The sequence below is a fragment of the Quercus lobata genome, chromosome 6 (genome assembly GCF_001633185.2).
Source record: "Quercus lobata isolate SW786 chromosome 6, ValleyOak3.0 Primary Assembly, whole genome shotgun sequence".
NCBI classification, from domain to species: domain Eukaryota; kingdom Viridiplantae; phylum Streptophyta; class Magnoliopsida; order Fagales; family Fagaceae; genus Quercus; species Quercus lobata.
In genome coordinates, this window is record NC_044909.1 from 21,572,082 (window position 1) to 21,595,021 (window position 22,940).

The following is a 22,940-nucleotide window of genomic DNA, read 5'->3' on the forward strand; positions in this document are numbered from 1 at the left end:
AGAATTATGCTTCTTATGAATATAAAATGACTTTCTCAACCCATACAAAAACTTTTTCACAATTGGTTAAAATGTAATGATGTGCCATTTGGAGCTTTGAATTACAAAGAGCTTCAAACATGTAGTTTTGTCTGTCATGGTTATACCAATGTAAATACACTCAAACTAGATGTTGCTTCAGTTAAACAAGTGTCAACATTCTTTTCTAGTTTATTAAGTTTTGTATCCATATCATCAAAATACCAGGAGCAAAATGTCATACATTCCTCTGAAATATACCCTTCAACAATTGTTCCTTTTGGATGAACTCTGTTACGCACATACCCTTTTAACGTGCATAAATATCTCTCAATTGGATACATCCACCTATATTACATAGAACCTGCTACCTTAGCTTCATATGCAAGGTGAATCAGTAAGTGCATCATAACATCAAAGATGAAGGTGGAAATACTTTTTCCAATCTACAAAGGGTTTCTGCATTTTGATGATCTATTTGGTCCAATGCTTCAACAGTCAATTCTTTTGAACATATTTCCACAAAGAAATGACTTAAAGAAATTAAAAGTTCAAAAACTTTCTTTTTGATGATCTATTTGGTCCAATGCTTCAACAGTCAATTCTTTTGAACATATTTCCACAAAGAAATGACTTAAAGAAATTAAAAGTTCAAAAACTTTCTTTGGTGATAAAGCATGTATTACAAGCAGAAGTAAACCTTGAAATATAACATGGCAATCATGTGTTTTCAATCCAACCATGTTGTTGTCTTTCATCTTTACACATCGCCCTATATTTGATGCATAATCACATCTTTTAAAAACTGGCACAACATTTGTTTTTCATTTTTTGTTAGTGTGTAACATGCAAAAGGAATAATATACTTGTCACATTTACATTCTGGATGTAGATCTTTTCTAATTCTCATTACTTTAAGATCTTGACGTACATTTGGGCCATCCTTTTGTCTTCCCTTTTATTTCAAGCAGTGTTCCCAAATACTATCATAAATATTATTTTCTATATGCATCACATCCAAAAATCACTTGCTCTTGCCAAAAATCACTTGCTCAAAAGTTTTATACTGTTCAATCACATCATCCCCTGATAATGGCCTTGGTGCTTGTCTTGTTTCCCTCATGTTATCAAATGCTTCCTTTGTCCTATGTCATTTATGATTAGCTTCTAAAAATCTACGATGACCCATATAACAATGCTTTCGTTCATGCTTAAGTCTTAATGACACTGTATCCTTATGGCGAGCCCAACAATAGATTATAGAGGTAGCAAGCCCACGGATTCTCAAAAAAAAAAAAAAAAAAAAAAAAAAAACCCAATACAGAGAATCAGAAATCAAACCCACGATCACGTCACTGACAGAGAAAACCAAACCCTAATACAGTCTATATAGAGCAAAAGCAAAACAAACTCCAATACAGAGGTGTTTATCAAAAAAAAAAAAAAACCCCAATATAGAGCAAACCAAAACCAAACCCAATACAGAGCAAACCAAACCCACGGTCACGTCGCTCGCAGCTCGCTCGTCGTCGCTGTAGCTCGTTCGTCCTCGTCATCACTTGTCGCTTGCCCCTCATTGCAGATCATAGATCGTAGATCGTAGATCACAGATCACAGATCGTAGATCACTTTGCTCCGGTGCTCAGTGCTCGATGCTCCCTCCCTCAAGGTATTTCTGTCTCTCTTTTTCTCTCTGACTCTCTATCTCTCTTAGTCTCTCACTCTCTCTCTCTCTTTATCTGAATCTAAAATGAAAACTATGAAATGAAAAATGCCATTGAGAGTGTCTTTATTCTCTAACTCTCTCTCTTTTGAACTAGTCTGTGATTGGCTGGCCTTTACTCTTTAGCTTTATTAATATTTAGCTATTTGCCTGTTTTTTGACTTTTTAAATTTGGCTTTATCTTATTCTTATCCGTTGGTGTTGGTGTTGGTGTTGGTGTTGGTATTGGTGAGATATTGATTGTCTTTTAGTGTAATGTGTATAAGTGTATTGTGATTTGTGATTGTGAAATTTTCTGATTGGCACCTGGTTATTGTGATTAGGGCATCAAGCATGAGGCTTGTGCTTGTCTGTTGAGTGGGGAGGGGGTAGATGGGCTCATAGGGCTAGGTAAACAATAATTAAAGCAGTGTAATGTGCTGCACATTACACTGCTTTAATTATTGTGCTGCACATGGGATGTGTAATGCCTAGCTCTTTTAGTGTTAGGCTAAATAAATTAACGATTATAAAAGACAATTAATAATTAACCAATACATTATAAAAGACAAATAAATTAAATTATGTTAGGCTAAATAACAATTAATAATTTTATAATTAATGAAACAACAATATAACAAATTATAGTTTATAAAAGACAAACAAATTAATGAGACAACTAAACAACAATAATTAATAATTTTATTAATATTTCCAATGAACTTATAGTTTATTGTTTATTCTTTTACTAGAATTATGGACAAATATTTTATAAGAAACCACGTACCCAAGATCCATCTTCTATGCAAGATTCATCTCATGTGCAAGATTCATTTCTTGTGCAAGATTCATCTTCATCTTCTAAGCGAATTCGTGTTGACTTTAACTTAGAAAATCTTCATTCAGATCCTGGGCTACGACAAAAGATATCATGTTATCATCCTAATAATCATGATGAAATAAGAAGATATTATTTAACAAAAGGCCCTTGTCAACTTGTTCATGATTACCATGTTTCATATTTTTCCGGAAAGCCCTGTCGATTTAGATCCGAATGGTATGTAAATAGAAAGTGGTTGGAATATAGTATAGACAAGGATGCAGCATTTTGTATTTATTGCTACCTATTTGGGCAAGATGTTGGTAAGTAAGGAGGAGGTGAGACTTTTGTAATGAAGGAATTCAAACTTTGAAATCAGTTTGCGAAGTTAGATTCCCATGTTGGAGGAGTTAATAGTGCTCATAACCAAGCTATCAAGAAGAGTGAAGATCTACTGAAGGAAAAGCAACACATTCAAAGTGTTTTGGTTAAGCAATCCAATAAAGATAAATTTGAATATTGGGTTCAATTAAATGCAATCGTTGATTGCATAAGATTCCTTTTATGCCAGGAATTAACTTTTCGTGGTCACGATGAATCTCAAGGTTCAAGTGATAAAGGAAATTTTCTTGAGCTTCTACAATTTTTGGGGGATCACAATGAATCTATCACTGAAGTGTTGCAAAGCGCTTCAAAAAATTGCAAGCTTACCCATTCTGATATTCAAAAAGACATTGTGAATGCAATTGCACGTGAAACATCCAAAGTCATCATCAAGGATCTTGACAATGGGTTCTTTTCAATATTAGTTGATGAGTCACGTGATATCTCAGTGAAAGAACAAATGAGCCTCGTTCTTTGTTATGTGAACAAAAAAGGAATTATTATAGAGCGGTTCCTTGGTGTTGTACATGTTGCAAGTACCACCACTTTGTCACTTAAATATGCTATTGAATGTTTACTTTGTGAACATAATTTGAGTTTATCAAACCTATGTGGGCAAGGTTATGACGGGGCTAGTAATATGCAAGGTGATATCAATGGTTTCAAAACTTTAATTTTGAAAGAGAATAAGTCAGCATTTTATGTCCATTGTTTTGCTCATCAACTTCAATTGACACTTGTTGCCATTGCTAAAAATCATATTAATATTGCTGAATTTTTTTATGTGGTTAGTAATTTAGTAACTATTGTTGGAGGCTCTTGTAAGAGACGAGATGCTCTTTGAGATGCACAATTTGCCAAAATTAAAGAAGATTTAGAGAATGGTGTACGTAGAAGTGGGCAAGGTTTTGAATCAAGAGACAAATCTTAAACGCCTTGGTGATACACTTTGGGAATCATATTATGGGACTATTCTCAACTCTCTGTTGTTTTTGATGTATTTGAGATTATTGAAGAAGATGACCTCTCTGATCAAAAAGTTGAAGCTCAATCTATTATAAGGTCAATTCTATTTTTTGAATTTGTCTTTACTCTACACTTGATGAAAAACATTTTAGGGGTCACAAATGAGTTGTCAATAGCATTGTAAAAAAAAGAAAAAAAAAATCAGGATATAGTAAATGATATGGATCTTGTTAAAGTGTCTAAACAACGATTGCAAGTGAGGAGAGATGATAAATGGAAATCTTTATTGACTAAAGTGTCTTCATTTTGTACCACACATGATATTTCTATCTTGAATATGGATGAAATATTTGTAGTTAGTGGGAGGCCGCGACGCAACACTCAACAAAATACAAATTTACATCATTATCGTGTTGAGTTATTCTACACAGTCATAGATATGCAACTTCAAGAGCTTAACAACCGTTTTTCTGGAGCGAATACCGATTTGCTACTTTGTATGGCTTGCTTGAATCCAAGTAATTCATTTATGACTTTCGATAAGGAAAAATTAATACGTCTAGCTAAGTTCTATCTCTCTGATTTTCTTGGGACAGATATTTTGCCACTTGACTCTCAACTGCAGAATTACATTTTTGATATGCGCAACAATGACTTTTTTTTAGAGCTTCAAAGAGTTAGTAAACTTGCTGAAAAGTTAGTGAGTACAAGGAAACATGAAACTTATCCATTAGTCTATTTGCTTGTAAAGTTAGCTTTGACCCTTCTAGTTGCTACTACAACAGTAGAAAGAAATTTTTCAACAATGAAATATATAAATAATGAACTACGCAATCGAATGGGAGATCAGTGGATGAACGATTGCTTGTCCTGGAGTCGCCACTGCATATGTAGGGAAGTCGTTGATTGTTCATAAAATTGATGCACATAAACGAAAATTTTGCTCCAATGAAACAACATATGTCTTGACACCATTTTCCCACAATTGATTTATTTCTTCAATTAATGGTTGTAGACAAATATCAATGTTATTTCCAAGTGATGTAGGATCAGGTATAATCATGAATAATATCCAAAAAGGTTGCTTCAAGCACATTTATAGTGGCAAGTTATATGGAATTAACATAATAAGCCATGTACTATGGCTTGCACTCATAACACCAAAGAGGTTGAACCCATTACTTGCAAGGCCAAGTCTAACATTACGAGAACCTAATGCAAACTAAGAGTGAACCTCATTTAGTTGTTTCCATGCCATTGAGTCAACTGGATGCCTTAACATACCGTTCTTTACTCTACTCTCTTTATGCTATCTCATTTTGAAAGCTATATGTTTTGTCAAAAACAATCTTTGTACCCTAGGCGTTAATAGAAAATAATGTAGAATCTTTTAAGGAACCCTTTTGTTGTTCTTTTTCTTCCCAATGACATTACCATTACTCTCATTCAATTTCCATCTAGATTTCTTGCATCTTGGACATTTTTCCAAATCAGCATACTCATTTTGATACAACATACAATCATCAATGCATGCATCAATCTTTTCGTAGTCAAGTCCTAAATCCCAAATCATTTTTTTAGCATTGTAAAATGAATTAGGAACCAAATTGCCATCGGGATATGAAAACCTAAAGAATTCAAGTAATCCCTCATCTTATTTGTTACTCCACCCGTATAGACACTTCATTTGAAACAACCTCATAACAAATGATAACTTTGTTAAATTTTTACAATTAGGGTACAACTTTCGTCCCACATCTTGTAACAATAGTAAGAATTTTTTAGCATTATCATTTGGTTCCTCATGATCCCACATGTGCAAATCATCATCTCTACCAATTGTAGTACTAGCCAAGTTCTCACCTCTCATCATATTATCAATCATCTCATATGCCCTAGCATCATTACTTCTTTCTTGATTGCTTTCATTTTCTATGCCCCGACTATTTTCATTAAATGGTTCATTGTACCATTCTTCACTGTGATGGATCCATATCTTGTAGTTTTAATCTATTCCAAATTTACACAAATCTAGTGCTACCTCATTACATGTCTTAGGAACCACATTAACGCATTTACAGCATAGACATCGAATTGTATTTGCCTCTACTACTTCAGCAAAAGCCATATCTATAAATGCTTTCATACCATTTTGCCATTCTTGTGATCCCCTATCTTTAATAAACATCCAAGCCTTATCTATTGACATCTTCACTATAAATAAACACAAGATGAACACAAAGCACATAAACACAAATTCTAGACCTTAAGTTCCTGAATTGTCTAGTACTTGGATAATTATAAAATGAATTTCATGGTTCTATCTTGTTTCACATCAAACAAAAAGAACCACAATATTTAGCTGCTAACATGGAAGCCGCATACAACAAAAATGGCATGTTCAAACTCCATAAATTGTCAAGCAAAAGTAGAAATTTACTTGCTCTAAAAATCTGAAATGCTAAGATGCCATTAAAGTAAACAGAAAAAGCAGTGATCATTAATATCCTAATTGATTGCTTAAGGACCATGTACATTACACTAACAAAATTTGGTCTAATAAAGCTTAACATACATTAGTAGGAAACAAAAGGAATCTTCACACAAAGGAGAGGAGCAACATCTTTGTACTACCAATTCTGTTTACCATTAAGGCAATTACTTAAGTCTTCTTTACTGACAGATTTTAGTGCCAATTATAGTTACAATTTGTTTGTGACCGGTTGTATCTAACCAAAAATTTGCATAGAAGTGTGTTCCAAGATCTTCAGAAAAATGTAGTTGGCTATCAAGCGTAAAGTTCTAGGATGTTGTCTAAACATTTTGCAATATGGAGCTATAGATATTCATTAATAAATAAATAAAAGAGAGGATGAAGCTAGGGTTGGTCCAATTGTAACATCATATTAAATGAGATTTTTACATTTTAAATCTACAAACCACTTACTGTAGGGTGCTAACATTCTTTTCCTCAACGGTACAAGTATAAACTACACATCTAAAAAAGTCTTTTAATGCAAATTTGTGTTTGATAGATTATGGAGACTACAACTAAAGCTAGTCAAAGCTAGATGATTTGCTCCATCTTTCTTTCAAGTATTCCTCCAAAGAATTGATGTTGCCATGCTCAACACTACTATATAATGTGCTATTATCTTCAACATCAAGCACTGCAAAACTAAAATGAAACTATGGACTATAATTTGAATAAACTCATCATCGTTGTTATTCATCTTTAGATCAACATTTTGGGTGTTCAACCATTTTTCAACACACACACACACACACACACACATATATCCCCATATCCTACAGTAAAATAAACAATTTTTTTAAAAAGAAACACTAGAAGAAACTGCTTAATAAAAAAAAATTTAAAAATGGTGGTCAAATGCATATGAGATTATCTCCAACTCAGATACAAATAAATAAACAAATTGATATAAAGCCTCTCATAGCTTCTAACTATTTGCTAATGACCATCCAAAACCTAGGGAAAAAAAATAGAAATTTAGAGTTCTAACAATGAATCACGTAAGAATTATATTTTATACAATCTCTAAACCCAACCAAAACAAAAAGTAAATTGACACCAATAGGTAGAACAAAACCACCAAGTTTTGTGTTTAGGCTTACAAAGATTCAAAAGTGTACATTCAATAAATCAAGAACAGCAAAGCTGCTATAATTCAAATTGACGAGATTAACATATTTTTAATTGAGAGAGGGAGAGAGAGAGAGAGAGAGTCCTTACCATTAGCTTTGGAGTGCGTCTTGGCCTCACTGCCACCATCATGACTCCTTGTTATCTCTCAACAAATTTAAGAAGGAACCCAGTTTCAGGTAGGGGTGTGTATGAGTCGGGTTGAGAAGTTTTTTCGACCTAACCCACCATCGTGGGTTAAAAAAATCAAACCCAACCCAACCCATCACAAGGGTCCAAACCAACTCGACCCAACCCACATGGATTAGATTGGATTGGGTTGGACCTATGGGGGCCAAATCGGGAAATTAACCTTAAATTTCAAACATTATAATTAGTAGTTTAAATTTTCAAACTATATTTTTTACTAGCATCTTGAGTCTAAGAGACTCGATTTAGGGTCTATAAATTGAGTTTTTGGAACTCGATTTTCATGGGTTGTTCACGTCTGATGTGGCACTTTTTCCACGTGACATCTACCTGGAAATCAAGTCTCTAATACTCAATTTCTAACCCAAAAATAATAATTATTAATGACCCAAAATGCAGAAACAGCAAAAACACGGAAAGAAAGAAAAAAAGAAAAAAAGAGAGAAGAAGAAGAAGAAGAAATAGAGATGCAAGCTCAAGCCGACCCAGGCCGTAGCACAACCCAGGTCACCGCGTGACCCAGGCCGATCTCACTACAACCCTTGTTTTTGTTTTTGTTTTTTTTTTTTTTTTCTTCTTCTTCTTCTTCTTTGATGAACACATATTTTCAGGAATTGCTATTGTCGTTGTGGTTTTCTTTGTTTTCTTTTTAGATGTAAATCGAGTCTTAGAGACTCGATTTCCAGGTAGATGCCATATGGAAAAAGTGTCACATCAGACGTGAACAATCCATGAAAATCGAGTCTCGTAGACTCGAGATGCTAGTAAAAAATATAGTTTGAAAACTTAACTACTAATTATAATGTTTGAAATTTAAGGTTAATTTCCATTTTTCTCCACCTATGGGTTGAACATTTAAAAAAAAAACTATTATTATTATTATTATTAAATTGAACATTAGAATAACATCACTACAAATAAGATCAAATTTGTAACCAAATAATCATGAGCATAACACCAAACAAACACAAACAATATGAGGAGAACTACTTAGGTTTTGGATTTTATTTAGGAAGAGGGGCAAAAAAGTAAATAAAAAATTGTATAATATTTTTTTAAAATTTAAATTTATATTAAATATAGGTGGGTTGGATCGGATTAGGCGGATTTGTGAATCTTATGATTTGAACCTGACCCGACCCATTGTTAAAAATTTTTTTATAACCAACCCAACCCCAATCCACCAACCCAGCGGGTTGGGTTGGATCAGGTCGGTTTTGGTGGGTTAGTAGGTTCGCTGCACATCCCTTGTGTCATGTCATAAGTTCCTCTCACACGTGAATTTCTAACTTATTTGGTTTATTTATTTATTTTATTGTTATGCTAACGTGGCATTACGCGTGTTAGTCTATGTGGCAAAAAATATTATTTTATTTTTACTGTTAGCCACGTCAACATTTTTCATCTATCATTTAATGACATATACTATTTTGACATAATACTAAAAGGTTTGGGACCAAATTGAAATTTAGTATAAAGGTTAATGACCAAATATGTAGTTTACCTTAATTTTTTTAATGTCATTCAAATACAATGACTTCAAGAAAGCAACTAAGGCCTTTTATCTAATTGTATGCAAGCAAATTGAAAGATGAATGAATGAAACCTTCTTCTCACTTGAATAACACAAAAGTAAAGATTTTTAGACATCAAATGAAAAAGTGCATGCCAAGATAATCTAGTTGCAATCGAGTCAAGACAAAATATTTGAAATTATAGACATACATGAGAAACATTTACAAGTGTGAAAATAGTGAAGCTAAAGTATATTAATGAAATTGACATCAATTGTGGATGCTATGCCTATTTTTAAATAGTCCATAGCCAAAATAAATGATTTTTTTTTTAAATTTCTTTATTTATGAGAATGACTTTTCAGAATAAAAGATAATGTTCCCTGGAGTGTGTGTTATTTAACAATAATATGATATTCATGAAAAAGAGCATGCATAAATAACTAAAAAAATCAAACTTTAATCCAAATTGAAACAGAGTGTCAACCATTGTGCATCTAATATTAAACACAACTAATAGATTATTTTTTAAGATATTAGATTATGAAATAGGTTTTCAACTTGTAAAATTTTTATATGTTTTTAGTTTTTATCAAATTAGCTATCCAATAGGGTATTTGTTATTCTGTTATCTCTTTTGGGATACTGATACTGTGTGAAAGTGAAACTTGTGTATTTGTTTTAATTATATTTTCAAATGGTAAACTAGACTCTTTTTTGTTTGTGTTATTTTGTTTTGATTAGCAATACTGAGATTTGTATAATTTGATTATTAATTAACAAGTATTAATTGTCGAGCTGAGCTCTTTCTTGACATGGATGAATCCAAATTAATGGATTTTCATTTTCACACCAAGTAATTTGATGCATGACTTAACAAGTACTCCCTCCGTCCCACTTTGTTTGTCCTCTATTCCATTTTGGGATGTCCCAAAATATTGTCCTATTTCTAAAAATAAAAGTCATTAATTTACTAATATTCTTATTATACCCCTATTAATTTACTAATTCAATTTTTTGATAAATTTATTTAAGGATAGTTTTGAAAACTTATACATTTTTAAAAGATAGACAAGACAATAAATGATGTTCCCTTAAAAAATTTGACTTTTCAAACAGGACAAACAAAGTGGGACGGAGGGAGTAGCAAATACATGTTTTTTTTTAATCAATGTGAAAAATACGGGTTAATCCAACCTAACCCCAATCCAATCGACTTTACCCATTCTTAACATGTTTAAAATGCAATTTTCTTACTTGAACTCGATTGACCTAATTGATCCTTTTGCCATGTCTAAAAAAAACAAAGAGTGAGTCCACAAGTATCAGTTACGTTAAACACTCACAAGAAATTGCTTCAACAATTTTGAATTCGTTGCATAAAAAGTTATGTTGTAGCATTATTATTTTCTACTAGAGAAATGCTATGTTCATAATATTTTTAGAACAAATTTTAAGTGATAAATTATTATTAGTGAATAAAAAAGTAATTATAAAAGTATTATAAAGATGTAAGATGGGGAAGACTTGTATAATTTTTTTTGAAAAATGTGGATTTATTCTATTGGTTGGGACTGCCAGATCTTGGGAAAATTATTAGGTACTTAGTATTATAAATATGTATTCCCTCCTCTCACATGAATAATGGGCCCTACTAATTAAATTCATAATGAAACCTACCATTTATATAAGAAGAGAAAATACATATTTATGATACTCCGGAAATATAGTACTCCGGAAATATATAATAATTTTCAGATATCTTGATTGTTGATACTGGTACTTAAAAAAGAAAAAGAAAAAAGAAAAAAGAAATCCCCTAAGCGGGAAGAGACCCAGAAATGAAAAATAAAAATAAAAAGGCCATCGCCCATGTGTTGCTTTTAGTTTTAGTGCTTATTGCGTTAGGGCGAAACCTGAAACGCAGAAAGAAACACTGCCGCCGTCTGCTCTTCCGTAAAGATGTCGATGTCAAAGAGCTCAAAGATGCTCCAGTACATCAACTACCGTATGCGAGTCACTATCCAAGACGGCCGTCAGTTGGTTGGTAAGTTCATGGCCTTCGACCGCCACATGAATCTCGTCTTAGGCGACTGCGAAGAGTTCCGCAACCTTCCCTCCTCCAAAGGCAAGACTGCCCCCACCGAAGACCGCCGCACTCTCGGCCTCGTCCTCCTCCGTGGCGAAGAAGTCATCTCCATGACCGTCGAAGGCCCGCCTCCTCCCGAAGAGTCCCGAGCCAAAGCTGCTAACGCCGCCGCTATGGCTGGTCCCGGCATTGGCCGAGCTGCTGGTAGAGGCATTCCTACTGGGCCTCTTATTCAAGCCCAGCCTGGTCTTGCTGGGCCCGTCCGTGGAGTCGGTGGGCCTGCACCTAACATGATGCAGCCACAGATGATGTCGAGACCTCAGCTTTCTGCTCCGCCTGTGAATTACCCGACTCCGCCTGTGATGCGGCCCCAGGTGTATCCCGGGGGCCCACCTCCGATGATGCGGGGCCCACCGCCTATGCAACAGGGACAGCAGTTTGTTTCCAGGCCTGGTGGACCTCCACCGCCGCAGCAGTTCGTGCCGCAGTTTGCGCAGAGGCCGATGGGTCCGCCACCGCCTGGTGGTCAGATGATGAGAGGACCACCGCCGCCGCCGATGCCTCGTCCTGGAATGCAACCTCCGCCTGTTGGTGTTTATGGGCCTCCACGTCCTAATATGCCTCCTCCACCAAACCCTCAGAATCAACAGCAGCAGCAACAACAGCAACAACAGCAGTGATTAGTACATTAGGTTCGCTATTCTTTCCTTTAAACTTATTTGTTAGAATGGTCCTTAAATTAAGGACGTCTTATATGTGTTTCATTTCATTTTCACTTGTTTACGTGTGTGAGTTTATTTGAAAAAGCCAGTACTTGAGAAATTTGACCAAAGTTTTGAAAAGAAAGACAAACCGTTTGGCACTGTTCTAGAGAATTCAACTAATTTGAGATTATACATGAATGCTGGCTTAGTTGGTCCTATAAAAAAAAAAGCTTGTATTGGGTTTCTTGAGCACCTAAAGTGCATGTAAAGTAGGAATTAAGCTTGTTTGTTTCATTTATATTAACTTATAAATCCTAGCATCTACTCTTCTGTTATTGAGGTTGTGTTTCTAGTTGTACATTAAAATGAAGGATTTTGGACACATCTGATCGTCCTGATTTGTAATATTTCTGTTTATTAGGTTATAAAATGAGTTCACTATGTTGTATTTGTAGCATTGTTGCTGGAATAGAAAATATTTGCATTTCAACCTTCTCTCTCCTTGGGCTTTCAATTTATTTCGTTATGATTTCCACCGTACAGCATATGTGTTTCTTAATGCCTTGAAAACTATTTAAACTATGTGCACTTTGTAAAAATTTTTAGTTTTTACTGCATGGATATGTTTTATTAGGGGTTCATATCCTTTGTGCACAGTAATAGGTTACCCAGTTGGGCCCTTAATAAGTACTAAGGTGCTAGAACCACTGGGGTATCCCTCAAACCGTACCTACGCACCAGAAGAGAGGTTGAAACCACTGGGATATCCCTTGAACCCCTCAATCACTGTGGTCTCATTGTTTATGTTTCAGCAGGACACTATCGCAGTTTTGTAATTATGGATTTTTCTTGTCTTGCTGCTTGGTGTAGACTTTTTCAATATTTGTCAATTAACTTCTTGATGTCCTCTGCCATTGTCTTGAGCAGGCAATTGCACCTCTAGCTATGGTTGGTGTTCCTTCTTGATGACATGTTAAATATATATGAAGACTATTTAGTATCATATATATACTATATACTCCTTAAATATATAGCTTCTTAGATATAAGCATCATTAGATATTTGTTACTAGGCACAGACATTTTAGATATTTGTCAGTTAACTTCTTGATGTGACGATATTCATGGTCTTGATTTTCAGCATATACTATATACTCTTTATATATATATAGTTTCTATCTGCTATGAAATCAACAATAGATCCTCATAACTCATGATGCTCATCAGAAATTTAAAATCTGTTTGGCCCTACTGTTATTCCAGCCACAATGATTGCAAACATCTCACCTCCATATCCTCCCCGACTCCTTTCCCCTGTCATAAACATTAAACCTATGAGTTGGTCTCATCCTGAATCTTGCTTTGGGTTGTGGAACACTGTGTGGTCTCTACGCTGCTGCTCTAATCTCCCAATGTCCTTGGTCGTCCTAACATCAGTGTTCTTCCACTGAAACCATGATCGCCCAACATACAGTTTTGGGTTCCTCCATCTCTAAGCCTTCTCCATTGTGATTCCCTCTAATATGGGACCCTTGTGCCTAGCTTATTTGCTAACCTTTTTGTCATAGTAGAACTGAATACTTAACAAAGTTTTGAATTCAGCCCACCCCTTGCATCCTTACCTTCCAGTATGCACACCATCCCTCCTAGAGACACTCTAAAATTTTGAGAATTCCATGAACCTCCCATTCCTGTTTCTTGGTTGGATAAAATGGATGGCCCAATACATATCACGGCAATGTTTGAAGAACATGTTGTTAGACGATTGATTTTTCTCTCTTCTAGGCACTCCAATCCCCTGGTGCGGTCCATAATGATCCAAAATTCTATTTTCATTCCTCTCGCATATGTTAAGCAATTCTGCCCTACTGCCATTACAACAAAATTCAAATATTTTTGCATCAATTCTTAGTTACACAGACACTCATTCTCCCTTTTGCATGCCTAAATATTTCCAGCTTGGTTTAAAATTTTCTAGTCGATTATTTTTTTATCATTAGGCTTTTACCATAGGTTGGTGGAGATCTTTCGCCAGAACCTTTGTGTGATGCTAGAGATTCAGTGGGTGAGGTCATCCTGTACAACAATCTCATTATGAGGGTTGACTGGTACTTTATGGTTTTAACCCTATCTTAAGTTGGGGATTTGCTTGATTTTGTAGTTTTTTGCAACAGTACATAATGTTTTTCATGTAGTTTTGTTTCCATATGGTATATTTTTGGATATATTATAACCTAAAAAGCACGGATACTTCATTTGAAGTGCTATACCCGTGTCGAATATGGGACACGCCTCGGACACTTGCACCTGTGTCCTTTTTTTTTTTTTTGAAAATTTGCGGGACACAGGAGGGACACTTATCTTTAATTTCTTTTTAGTTTTAATCTCAAACACTTATTTAGTTGTCTTTTATTTACTCTTTTAGATCTTATTCTTTGGTTTGTATTCTAATTTATAAATATCATATATTAGTCTTGAATTCATTTTATTATCATTTATTGCTCTTAATGTGATATATGTTTTAACATTATATGAAAAAAAAATGCTTAAAAATATTTAAAAAAAAAATTAAAAATAAAACTAAATTTAATAATTAATTAATATATGTATCCCTGCCATACCCATGTCCTAATCTTTTAAAAATTTCCGTGTCATTGTGTCGTACCCATAATGTGCCAGCAGCCAGTGTCCATGTCCGTGCTTCATAGAATTTATAACTTGCTTTTGTACATTAATGTTGTATTTGTTAGAAGTAGCATCAGATAGCTCAAAGTGATAGGTTATTCTTTCACTTGTGTTTTGACAATGGTACCATCTTACGGAACCAGCACTGCTTGTGTAACAGCTGTGCTGTCTCAAAATAACATGTGGCAAGGGTGCTAAGGGTCTTGTAGCTCAATCGGTACCTTCTAGTGTTTCCAATAGAGATGTCCAAGGTTCAATCCCTTCTCCCCTGTTGTAACTATCAAAAAAACAATCTTGTGTCAACGTTAAATACTATTGAATTGTTCTAAGAAACATATAACTTATTCTATGTGGAAAACTGAGGGGTGATTAAATATATTGGGCAATGCCACTTGATAATGTTAATATTTAGGTTTTGTGAATATCTTGTACTGCAATCAATTGTAGTCATGTTTACAAAGTCCTGCATGTGGTAATGGAACTGGCTTTTGTGTTGGACTCTTGAGCGATTAAGATGCAAATGATATTATTTAGGGACGCCATCATGCCGGTGTAGTAGATGACAGAAACAAATCTGAATTTGGATGAAATAGGTATTTACTAATTTCTGATCTATCTAAAAAAGACTAGGAATTAAAAATGGAAAGATAGAACTGTTAGTTGTGGCAGCGATCTCTTTGTTATGGTGTAATGATTTTTCAATTATCAAAAAAATAAAAAATGTTGTATTGATTTCTCAGTTATTGGCCTTGTGACGCTCTTGCATATTATGTTTTCTGCTGGGGCTCAATTTTTGTGTCTTGAATGACTTTGGGATTCCAGCGCTCTCCTTAGCAGCTCTGTTTCTCTTGGTTTGTTCTTTCTTCTTTTTGTTTGTTTGGATCTGTGTCCGGGTGCATAATCACATGTCATTGTCAAAGCTTCAACATCTGTTGCAAACTTTGAATTGAATACATTTAAGTAGGTAAATGTAATTCAAATTTTCTATAGGTAACCATACTCACTTTGTGGGTCTTGAACTCATGACCGTATTCTTTAACCTATTCCTTTAAGGGGAGGACGTGCCATTTGAGCTAGAGCTCATTGGCATGCAAATGTGATTCAAAATATTAAATATTTTGTGGAACTCATTGGAGGAGACGACCTTACATTTTTTAGATTCTTTGGAAATATCTTGTTGAAGAATTGACTTCATAAGGATTGCTGAGTGCTCATTTTAGAGACCTTATTTTCATTGGTTTATTGGGCTTAACAAATAAGTTGGTCAAAAATACAACTGTCGCAAGAAAAAGTAAAGCCTTGAAAAAACTATACATATTAAATAGACCTAATAAGGTGGAAGTAAGCTCTGGCATACTATGTGACTTAATCTCTTGCAAATATTACAGTAAAATTATCAATTGTGGCTCAGCCACCAAAAACGAAATGCAATGTATGGGAATGATTTGGGTATATTTAATTGACCTGATTTATGTGGTAAGATTATACTTGTGGTACTAGTTATTCTTATTATTTTCATATATTAAAGTTTCCATAATAAAAATTTCTTGGTTAGAAAACTCACTTCTATAATTTTTTTTTTGCGTGCAGGGATATTACAATGTGCTGTGAAGACTTTTCAGCTGGATCTTCTTTTACTACCTTTAAATACAGTTTCAGATTTGCTAATCCTTTGCACTAGGGTGAATCTTTCGCTAATACCTTTGGATATTATTGATGTTATGTTATGATGTTAGCATAGTCCGGCCTATATATTGACTTTTAAGACAAATATTATATGTATTTTTGTTAGAGCAGGTTTTCAGGTGAACAATTTCGTGACATGCTATGGGTATATATTAGAGATCAAGATTCGCTGGTGTTCTTAGAGAGTTCTTTAAACCTTTCTTTAATAATAAAGGGCTAAGATGCTACATCGTCAATCTACTAATATAACCCTAAAAGCCCTCTGCCTCCCCACTCCCATGGCAGTTGCTTACATCAAATTATCATTCCGGGGTGGCAATGGTTATGGCAACTAAGGATGCTAAGATGATTGAAGGTGAAGATTCTTTTTGCAATTTCGTTTTGCAATTTTGATCTTTTAGAATTCGGCATTTGTTGAGAGATGTTCTCATGAGGGAAGCAACAGACTTATCACTCTTTTCTTATAACGAGATTCAGGACAAATTTTACCTTGTCTATTCATTGTAGGGTCCTTCAATTAATTAACACTCTTCTTCCACTTTTCAGAAAATTCATGGTCATAGGAATTTTGTGAATAATAGCAGTCATAACATCCATAACAACCTGATCTGTCACTTTTTTTTTTTTTTGATCTTGTTCATAGATGCTAGTTTTCTGGTTAAGATCATCGAATCCACTTGATTCTCACATATCTCACTCTGATTTTTCAAATGGTGGACTGAACTTAGAGAAGAATTACTGGAAAATTCAGCCATATTTTGGTTTGATTTCAAAATTGTATTTCCCATTTTTTGCACTTAACACCAGTTGATTATGGGAGTGGTGGGCCAAACGAGAGCCTGAATCTTGTAAAGTTTTTAACTGAAAATTATTGTTTAAATTGATTGCATCAAGAGCGTCCAGCAAGGTAGAAACTCCTTTTATCTTAAGTGAAGCATTTGTTAGTTAGTTCCTTAGCCTCTTAGAAATACGTTTGTTGGCAGTTTGGCACCTTTCATCTTGAAGTTATAAGACGCTCGTTTAGTTTAACCTTTAGGTTGTGTTTGGATCTTTGGATTTGGTTTACCAGTCTATCCACCAATTACATTTCCAAGAGGTGTACAATAAAATAAATGTCATGAAATTCAATCGAAAATGAGGTTGCAATAGGGTTATATATACTATAAGATCATAATTCATGAGTAGTACTTCATTTCAAGGTTGTTAAACCCGGACCGGACCGTCCGGTTCGACCGTAAAACCCGGGAACCGTTCATATTCACGGTCCGTTTAAGGTAAGGAACCGTTCTATGCGAAAAAAGCATGAACCCGTCTGAACCGCGGTCCGACCGTCCGGTTCTGTGAACCGTGAGCGGTTCAAACGGGTTGAACGGGTGCAGTACTTCTGCCTTAAAACGACGTCGTTTCAGCCCTTTTTTTTTTTTTTTTTTTTTTTTTTTTTTTCCTTCCTAGTTCCTATACGGCGTCGTTCAACAGTTATTATTTTTTAACCCTCTCCAGTCTCCAGAACACTCCGAAACCCTCACATTGAGATCGCACGAAACCTCACTTCTCTCATTCACCCTCTCGTCTCTGCCTCTATCCCTTGTCGCCGCCGTTCCTCCCTTGCTCCACCGCCGTTCCACCATAAATCCTGCCGCCGTTCTTCCCTTGCTCCACCGCCGTTCCACCCTTCTTTTGGCTCAGCCCAGATCGCCCTAAATCTAAAATCCTACCGCCGTTCCACCGTCGTTCTTGCTCAGCCCAGATCGCCGTCGTTCCACCTTTGTTCGATCACTCTCTCGCCGTCGCAGTTCAGCCCAGATCGCAGTCAGCCCAGATCGCAGCTCAGTCACTCTCTCGCCGTCGCAGTTCAGCCCAGATCGCAGCTCATCTCTGCCTCTCTCCCTCGTCGCCGTCGCAGCTCACTCTGTGTCTCGTCGCCGTCGCCGTCGCCGTCGTTTGGTACTTTATTACCCCTAATCTGTTTTTTCTTTGTTAATTTTTGCAAGTTGATTGTTGATGATTTGGGTCAATTGAAAATCTGGATGATGATTGTTGATTTTTTTTTGCTGAAAGCATTGTTGAGTTGAATGCATTGTTGATTGTTGATTTTTTTTTGCTGAAAGCATTGTTGAGCTGAAAGCATTGTTGATTGTTGATTTTTTTTTGCTGATTCACTTGTGATTAGAATATGGGAACAGCTAAGCTAATGCTAATGCTAATGCTGTTTCTAGGAAAATTTTGGAGTTGGGTATTGTTAAAGAGTTTGGAGAACTTAGTCTATCAAAGGATTTTGATGCTGGGTTTTGAGTTGAATGTATTTGTGGGTAGTTCTTTTATAAGATTATATATGCAGCAGTGGTTGCAACAATAATGCATGATGTGTGTTTGATAAAATGCCTCGAAAAGATTATATGATGTGGAATATTTTGCTAAATGGTTTACTTATTGTAGTAATTCTCTAGAACTTATATGTGGACTAAGTTAATGGGTTTATATCCCACATTTGGTTGATCGGGGAATTTGAGAGCTAGAGAGAGACTTAAAGTTTGGATTCTCATTTCATTTTATTTTGTGCTTGGTACAACAATTTGGCTTAGTTTATGATTCTCTCTATATTAGCACCTATAGATCAATTTGTGATTCTTTGACTCTATGACTTGGTGTATGTTAGTTTGTTAATTTAACTTTGTGTATGAAGTTGTGATTCTTTGACTATTTGTATTTCAAAAATTGATGGGTCTATGCGTGTTTGATTGGTTGTTTAGTTTTTTAGATTAAAATGGAAACAGAGACCGGGTCTACTCCATCACATGAAGCTGATTCCAATGTAATGGAGTCTAGCTCTAGAGTAAGGGAAAAGGTTGATCCGGCTTGGGAACATTTTAGCCTTGGGACGGATGAGAAGGGACGAAATACTTTCACATGTATGTATTGTAGGCAAACATATAAAGGTGGGGGTATTAATAGGATGAAAAAACACCTTGCGGGGATAAAAGGTGATATTGGATCATGTAAAAAGGTTTCTCATGATGTGAGATACCAAATGTTAGAATATGTGAAGGAGTTTGAGTTGAAGAAAAAAGCTGAAAAACAACGTCAAGTAGAAATGTTTAGTGTGCCTTCCACAAATAGTGATATACAAGAAGATGAAGATGTTCAAGAGGTGTATAGTAGTGGGTTGCCTAAAAAACTTGTTTTAGGTAAAAGAAAGGGTACAAATCTGGGGGATAATTATTTTGCTCCAAGAACTACTCCAGGAGCTCAACCTGGTCTTAAAAGTGTGTTTCAAAGTAAAGAAAGGGTGAGGCAAGCTGATATGGCTATTGCAAGGTTCTTGTATGACAATTGCATACCTTTTAATGTAGTCAATTCAGTGTACTACCAAAAGATGATTGATGCTGTAGCTGCTGCTGGTCCTGGCTACAAAGCTCCATCTTATCATGCTATACGGGTCTCTTTGTTGAGGGATCAAAAGAAAGAGGTACAGTTGTTGGTTGAGTCACAACGTAGGCATTGGGCAGAAGTTGGATGTACACTTATGGCTGATGGTTGGACGGATACTAGACATAGGTCATTGATTAATTTCCTTGTCTATTGTCCTAGGGGAATGGTATTTGTAAAATCAGTTGATGCCTCTGATATTGTGAAGAGTACTAGAAACTTATATAAATTGTTTGATGAAGTAGTTACATGGGTTGGTCCAAAAAACATAGTTCACATGGTTACCGACAATGCTTCCAATTATGTATCTGCTGGTAAATTGTTGTGTGAAAAGTATAAGACCATTAGTTGGTCTCCTTGCGCAGCACATTGCCTGAATCTTGTGTTGCAGGATATGGGAGAAATGCCTCATGTGGAGAGACTTAAAAAACGTGCATCCAAAGTTACAGTTTTTATTTATAATCATGTAGCTTTGATTGCTTGGTTGAGGAAGAGACCTGGTTGGACAGATATTGTACGTGTAGGAGCAACAAGATTTGCTACTACTTTTCTTTCATTTGGAAGTCTTCATGTGCATAAGCATGACTTGCAAGCCTTAGTGACTAGCAAGTTTTTTGTGGACAATAGATTGGCAAGAGAGTCAAAGGCAAAAGAAGTAGTTTCTATCATTTTAGATAATACTTTTTGGGATGATATTAATGTTCTTGTCAAGATTTCATCGCCGCTCATTCGTTTGTTACGGATTGTTGATTCTGATCAAAGGCCTGCAATAGGATATGTGTATGAGGGCATGCATAGAGCACGGTTGGGAATCAAGAAGATCTTCCGAATGAAGAAGCACTTGTACAAGCCATACACTTCAATTATAAAAATTCGTTGGGACAAACATTTGCGTAAAGATCTTCATGCTGCTGCATATTGGTTAAATCCTGCTTTTCAGTATGATGAGGAGAATTTTTGCCGGAAACCAGCAGTACATATGGCTGTTTTGGACTATATTGGGACAAAATATGATGGTGACAAAGAGAAGGTTATTAAGGAAACCCAATATTTTCGAGACCGCATTGGGAGCTTTGATAGAGAGCTTGCATTGTCAACAAGCACAACCACTCATCCAGGTGAAGTAATCAGTTTACTTTAATACCATATGTTTACTAAAGGATATAGTGTGCATTCAAGTAATTAGTGTTGCATTCAAGTAATGTAGTTGGGAATTTAATTACTTTAATACTATATGTTGAGAATCTAGTCTTGGACTATATGTTTATGTTAATTAATATTAGATTATGTTGTGTTATGAAAATTAGATGAATGGTGGAAGTTGTGGGGTGCTGATGCTCCAAACTTGCAAAAATTGGCAATTAGAATCCTTAGCCAAACTTCCGCTTCTTCTGGATGTGAGCGTTGTTGGAGTTTATTTGACCAAATACACTCTAAGAGAAGAAATAGATTGGAGCATCAAAGGCTCAATGATCTTGTGTTTGTTCATCATAACTTGCGATTGAAACATAGGTAACTAAATGCTATATCTTATCATTATATTAATTTTTAAAAAGTCATTTATATAATGTAATTGTTAGTTACTAATTATGTTCAAATTCCAATAATGAGCATGACATTTTATGATGCAGGCTTTACAACAAAAAGTTTAATTTTGACCCCATTGATTATGCAAGTATCGACAAAACCGATTTTTGGGTATTTGTGGAAGAGGAGGACCCATATCTTAATTATGAAGAGTTGGAGAATGCAATTTATGAAGAGGGTGCATATCCAGCAAGTGAAGGGCCTTCTTCTAATATGGAAGGTTAGTTTATATGCAAAAAAATATAATAACTTATATTGATTTTTCTTTTATTTTTTTAAGTTTGTGCAAACATTATTATGATTTTTCTTTTTATTTTGTTCAACCTTGTGTATAGAATCTGTAGATGATAGCAGTGAGGTTGAAGGAATTGATTTGGGAACATTTGGACAACCTGTTGGCCCTCCTCCTGGATTTCCAGGGAATGATGATGAGCATGATGATTTAGACATTGATGATTTATGATTTATGATAATTATGTTTGAACTTTGAAGTTATGTTTTGTATTTTAGAGATAATTTCTATGTCTCTTTGTAAGAAGGTTGGAAAACATTTCTATGTATTTTGTTTGTCTACTGTAACATTTTAGAGATAATTTCTATGTATTTTATATTTTGTATTATGTTTGTGTACTATAACTTGGAAAACATTATTATGAGAAACAAGGTTGTACACAATGTGTGGTTGTATTATGTGAATTTTTCTGGGTTCATGGGGGCTGTTTTGGGTGATTGGTTGTGAAAATTCTGGGTTCATGGGGGCTGTTTTGGGTGATATATTCAGTGGGTTTTGCTGGGATTTTGGTTGTGAATTTTTCTGGGTTCAAGGGGGCTGTTTTGGGTGATTGGTTGTGAAAATTCTAGGTTCATAGGGGCTGTTTTGGGTGATATATTCAGTGGGTTTTGCTGGGATTTTGGTTGTGAATTTTTCTGGGTTCAAGGGGGCTGTTTTGGGTGATTGGTTGTGAAAATTCTGGGTTCATGGGGGCTGTTTTGGGTGATATATTCAGTAGTAGTAGCTGCTCTTGTGAAGATACCTTTTTTTTTTTTGGTTATTAAGAAAGTTGCTGTCTTTTTCATCTTTTAGAATTCTTTGAATTGGAATTGAGGTGGGTTTTCAATTGTGAGGTGATCTTGACTTTATTTGATTAGAAATTTGATGGGTTTCTTAATTGGTTACTTTTTTTTTTTGTTCCAGTAGATTTGTAAGTGAAACTTTATTGGGATTATTGATTGTATATGTGTGGTGTGCGTGTATTTGGGGTGGGTTTAAGTTTGCAAGACTTGATATAGGATTATGTTAATCAGATAGATCAGCTATTTTGTTTTTATGGATTTTTCATAGAATTTTGATCTTACATTTGTTTTATAAGATGGTATGTGTTTATTAGGCTTGAAATTTGAGATTGGATCAGCCTAATCAAATTAATTTTCTCTTGGTTTGGGAAATATATTTTTTAAAATTTTGTATTGGTTTTGTTTATTTGAAATGGTGTTAGTCATCATGGCT

General features: G+C 35.1%; 2 protein-coding genes across 2 annotated transcripts; both read left to right on the forward strand.

Moving 5' to 3' along the window:
• Nucleotides 1–11,106: 11,106 nt before the first annotated feature.
• LOC115950615 (small nuclear ribonucleoprotein-associated protein B'-like) lies at nt 11,107–16,593 on the forward strand. Its single transcript, XM_031067823.1, has 2 exons — nt 11,107–12,038; nt 16,325–16,593. The coding sequence occupies exon 1, from the start codon at nt 11,220–11,222 to the stop codon at nt 12,024–12,026; it is 807 nt and encodes a 268-aa protein (XP_030923683.1). The 5' UTR covers nt 11,107–11,219; the 3' UTR covers nt 12,027–12,038; nt 16,325–16,593.
• A 3,288-nt stretch (nt 16,594–19,881) lies between these two features.
• Nucleotides 19,882–21,899, forward strand: LOC115950614. Its single transcript, XM_031067822.1, has 4 exons — nt 19,882–20,964; nt 21,154–21,358; nt 21,478–21,653; nt 21,769–21,899. Exons 1-4 carry the CDS (start codon nt 19,944–19,946, stop codon nt 21,894–21,896), a joined length of 1,530 nt encoding a protein of 509 aa, XP_030923682.1. The 5' UTR covers nt 19,882–19,943; the 3' UTR covers nt 21,897–21,899.
• The last annotated feature ends 1,041 nt before the right edge of the window (nt 21,900–22,940 follow it).

What these genes read in the sequence shown, in the direction of transcription:
- LOC115950615 (XM_031067823.1), top strand. Translation starts at nt 11,220, where the DNA reads ATGTCGATGTCAAAGAGCTCAAAGATGCTCCAGTACATCAACTACCGT.
- LOC115950614 (XM_031067822.1), top strand. Translation starts at nt 19,944, where the DNA reads ATGGCTGATGGTTGGACGGATACTAGACATAGGTCATTGATTAATTTC. An exon ending in AACTTGCGATTGAAACATAG is followed by an intron (nt 21,359 to 21,477) that starts GTAACTAAATGC and finishes TTTATGATGCAG; the next exon opens with GCTTTACAACAAAAAGTTTA. An exon ending in GCCTTCTTCTAATATGGAAG is followed by an intron (nt 21,654 to 21,768) that starts GTTAGTTTATAT and finishes CCTTGTGTATAG; the next exon opens with AATCTGTAGATGATAGCAGT.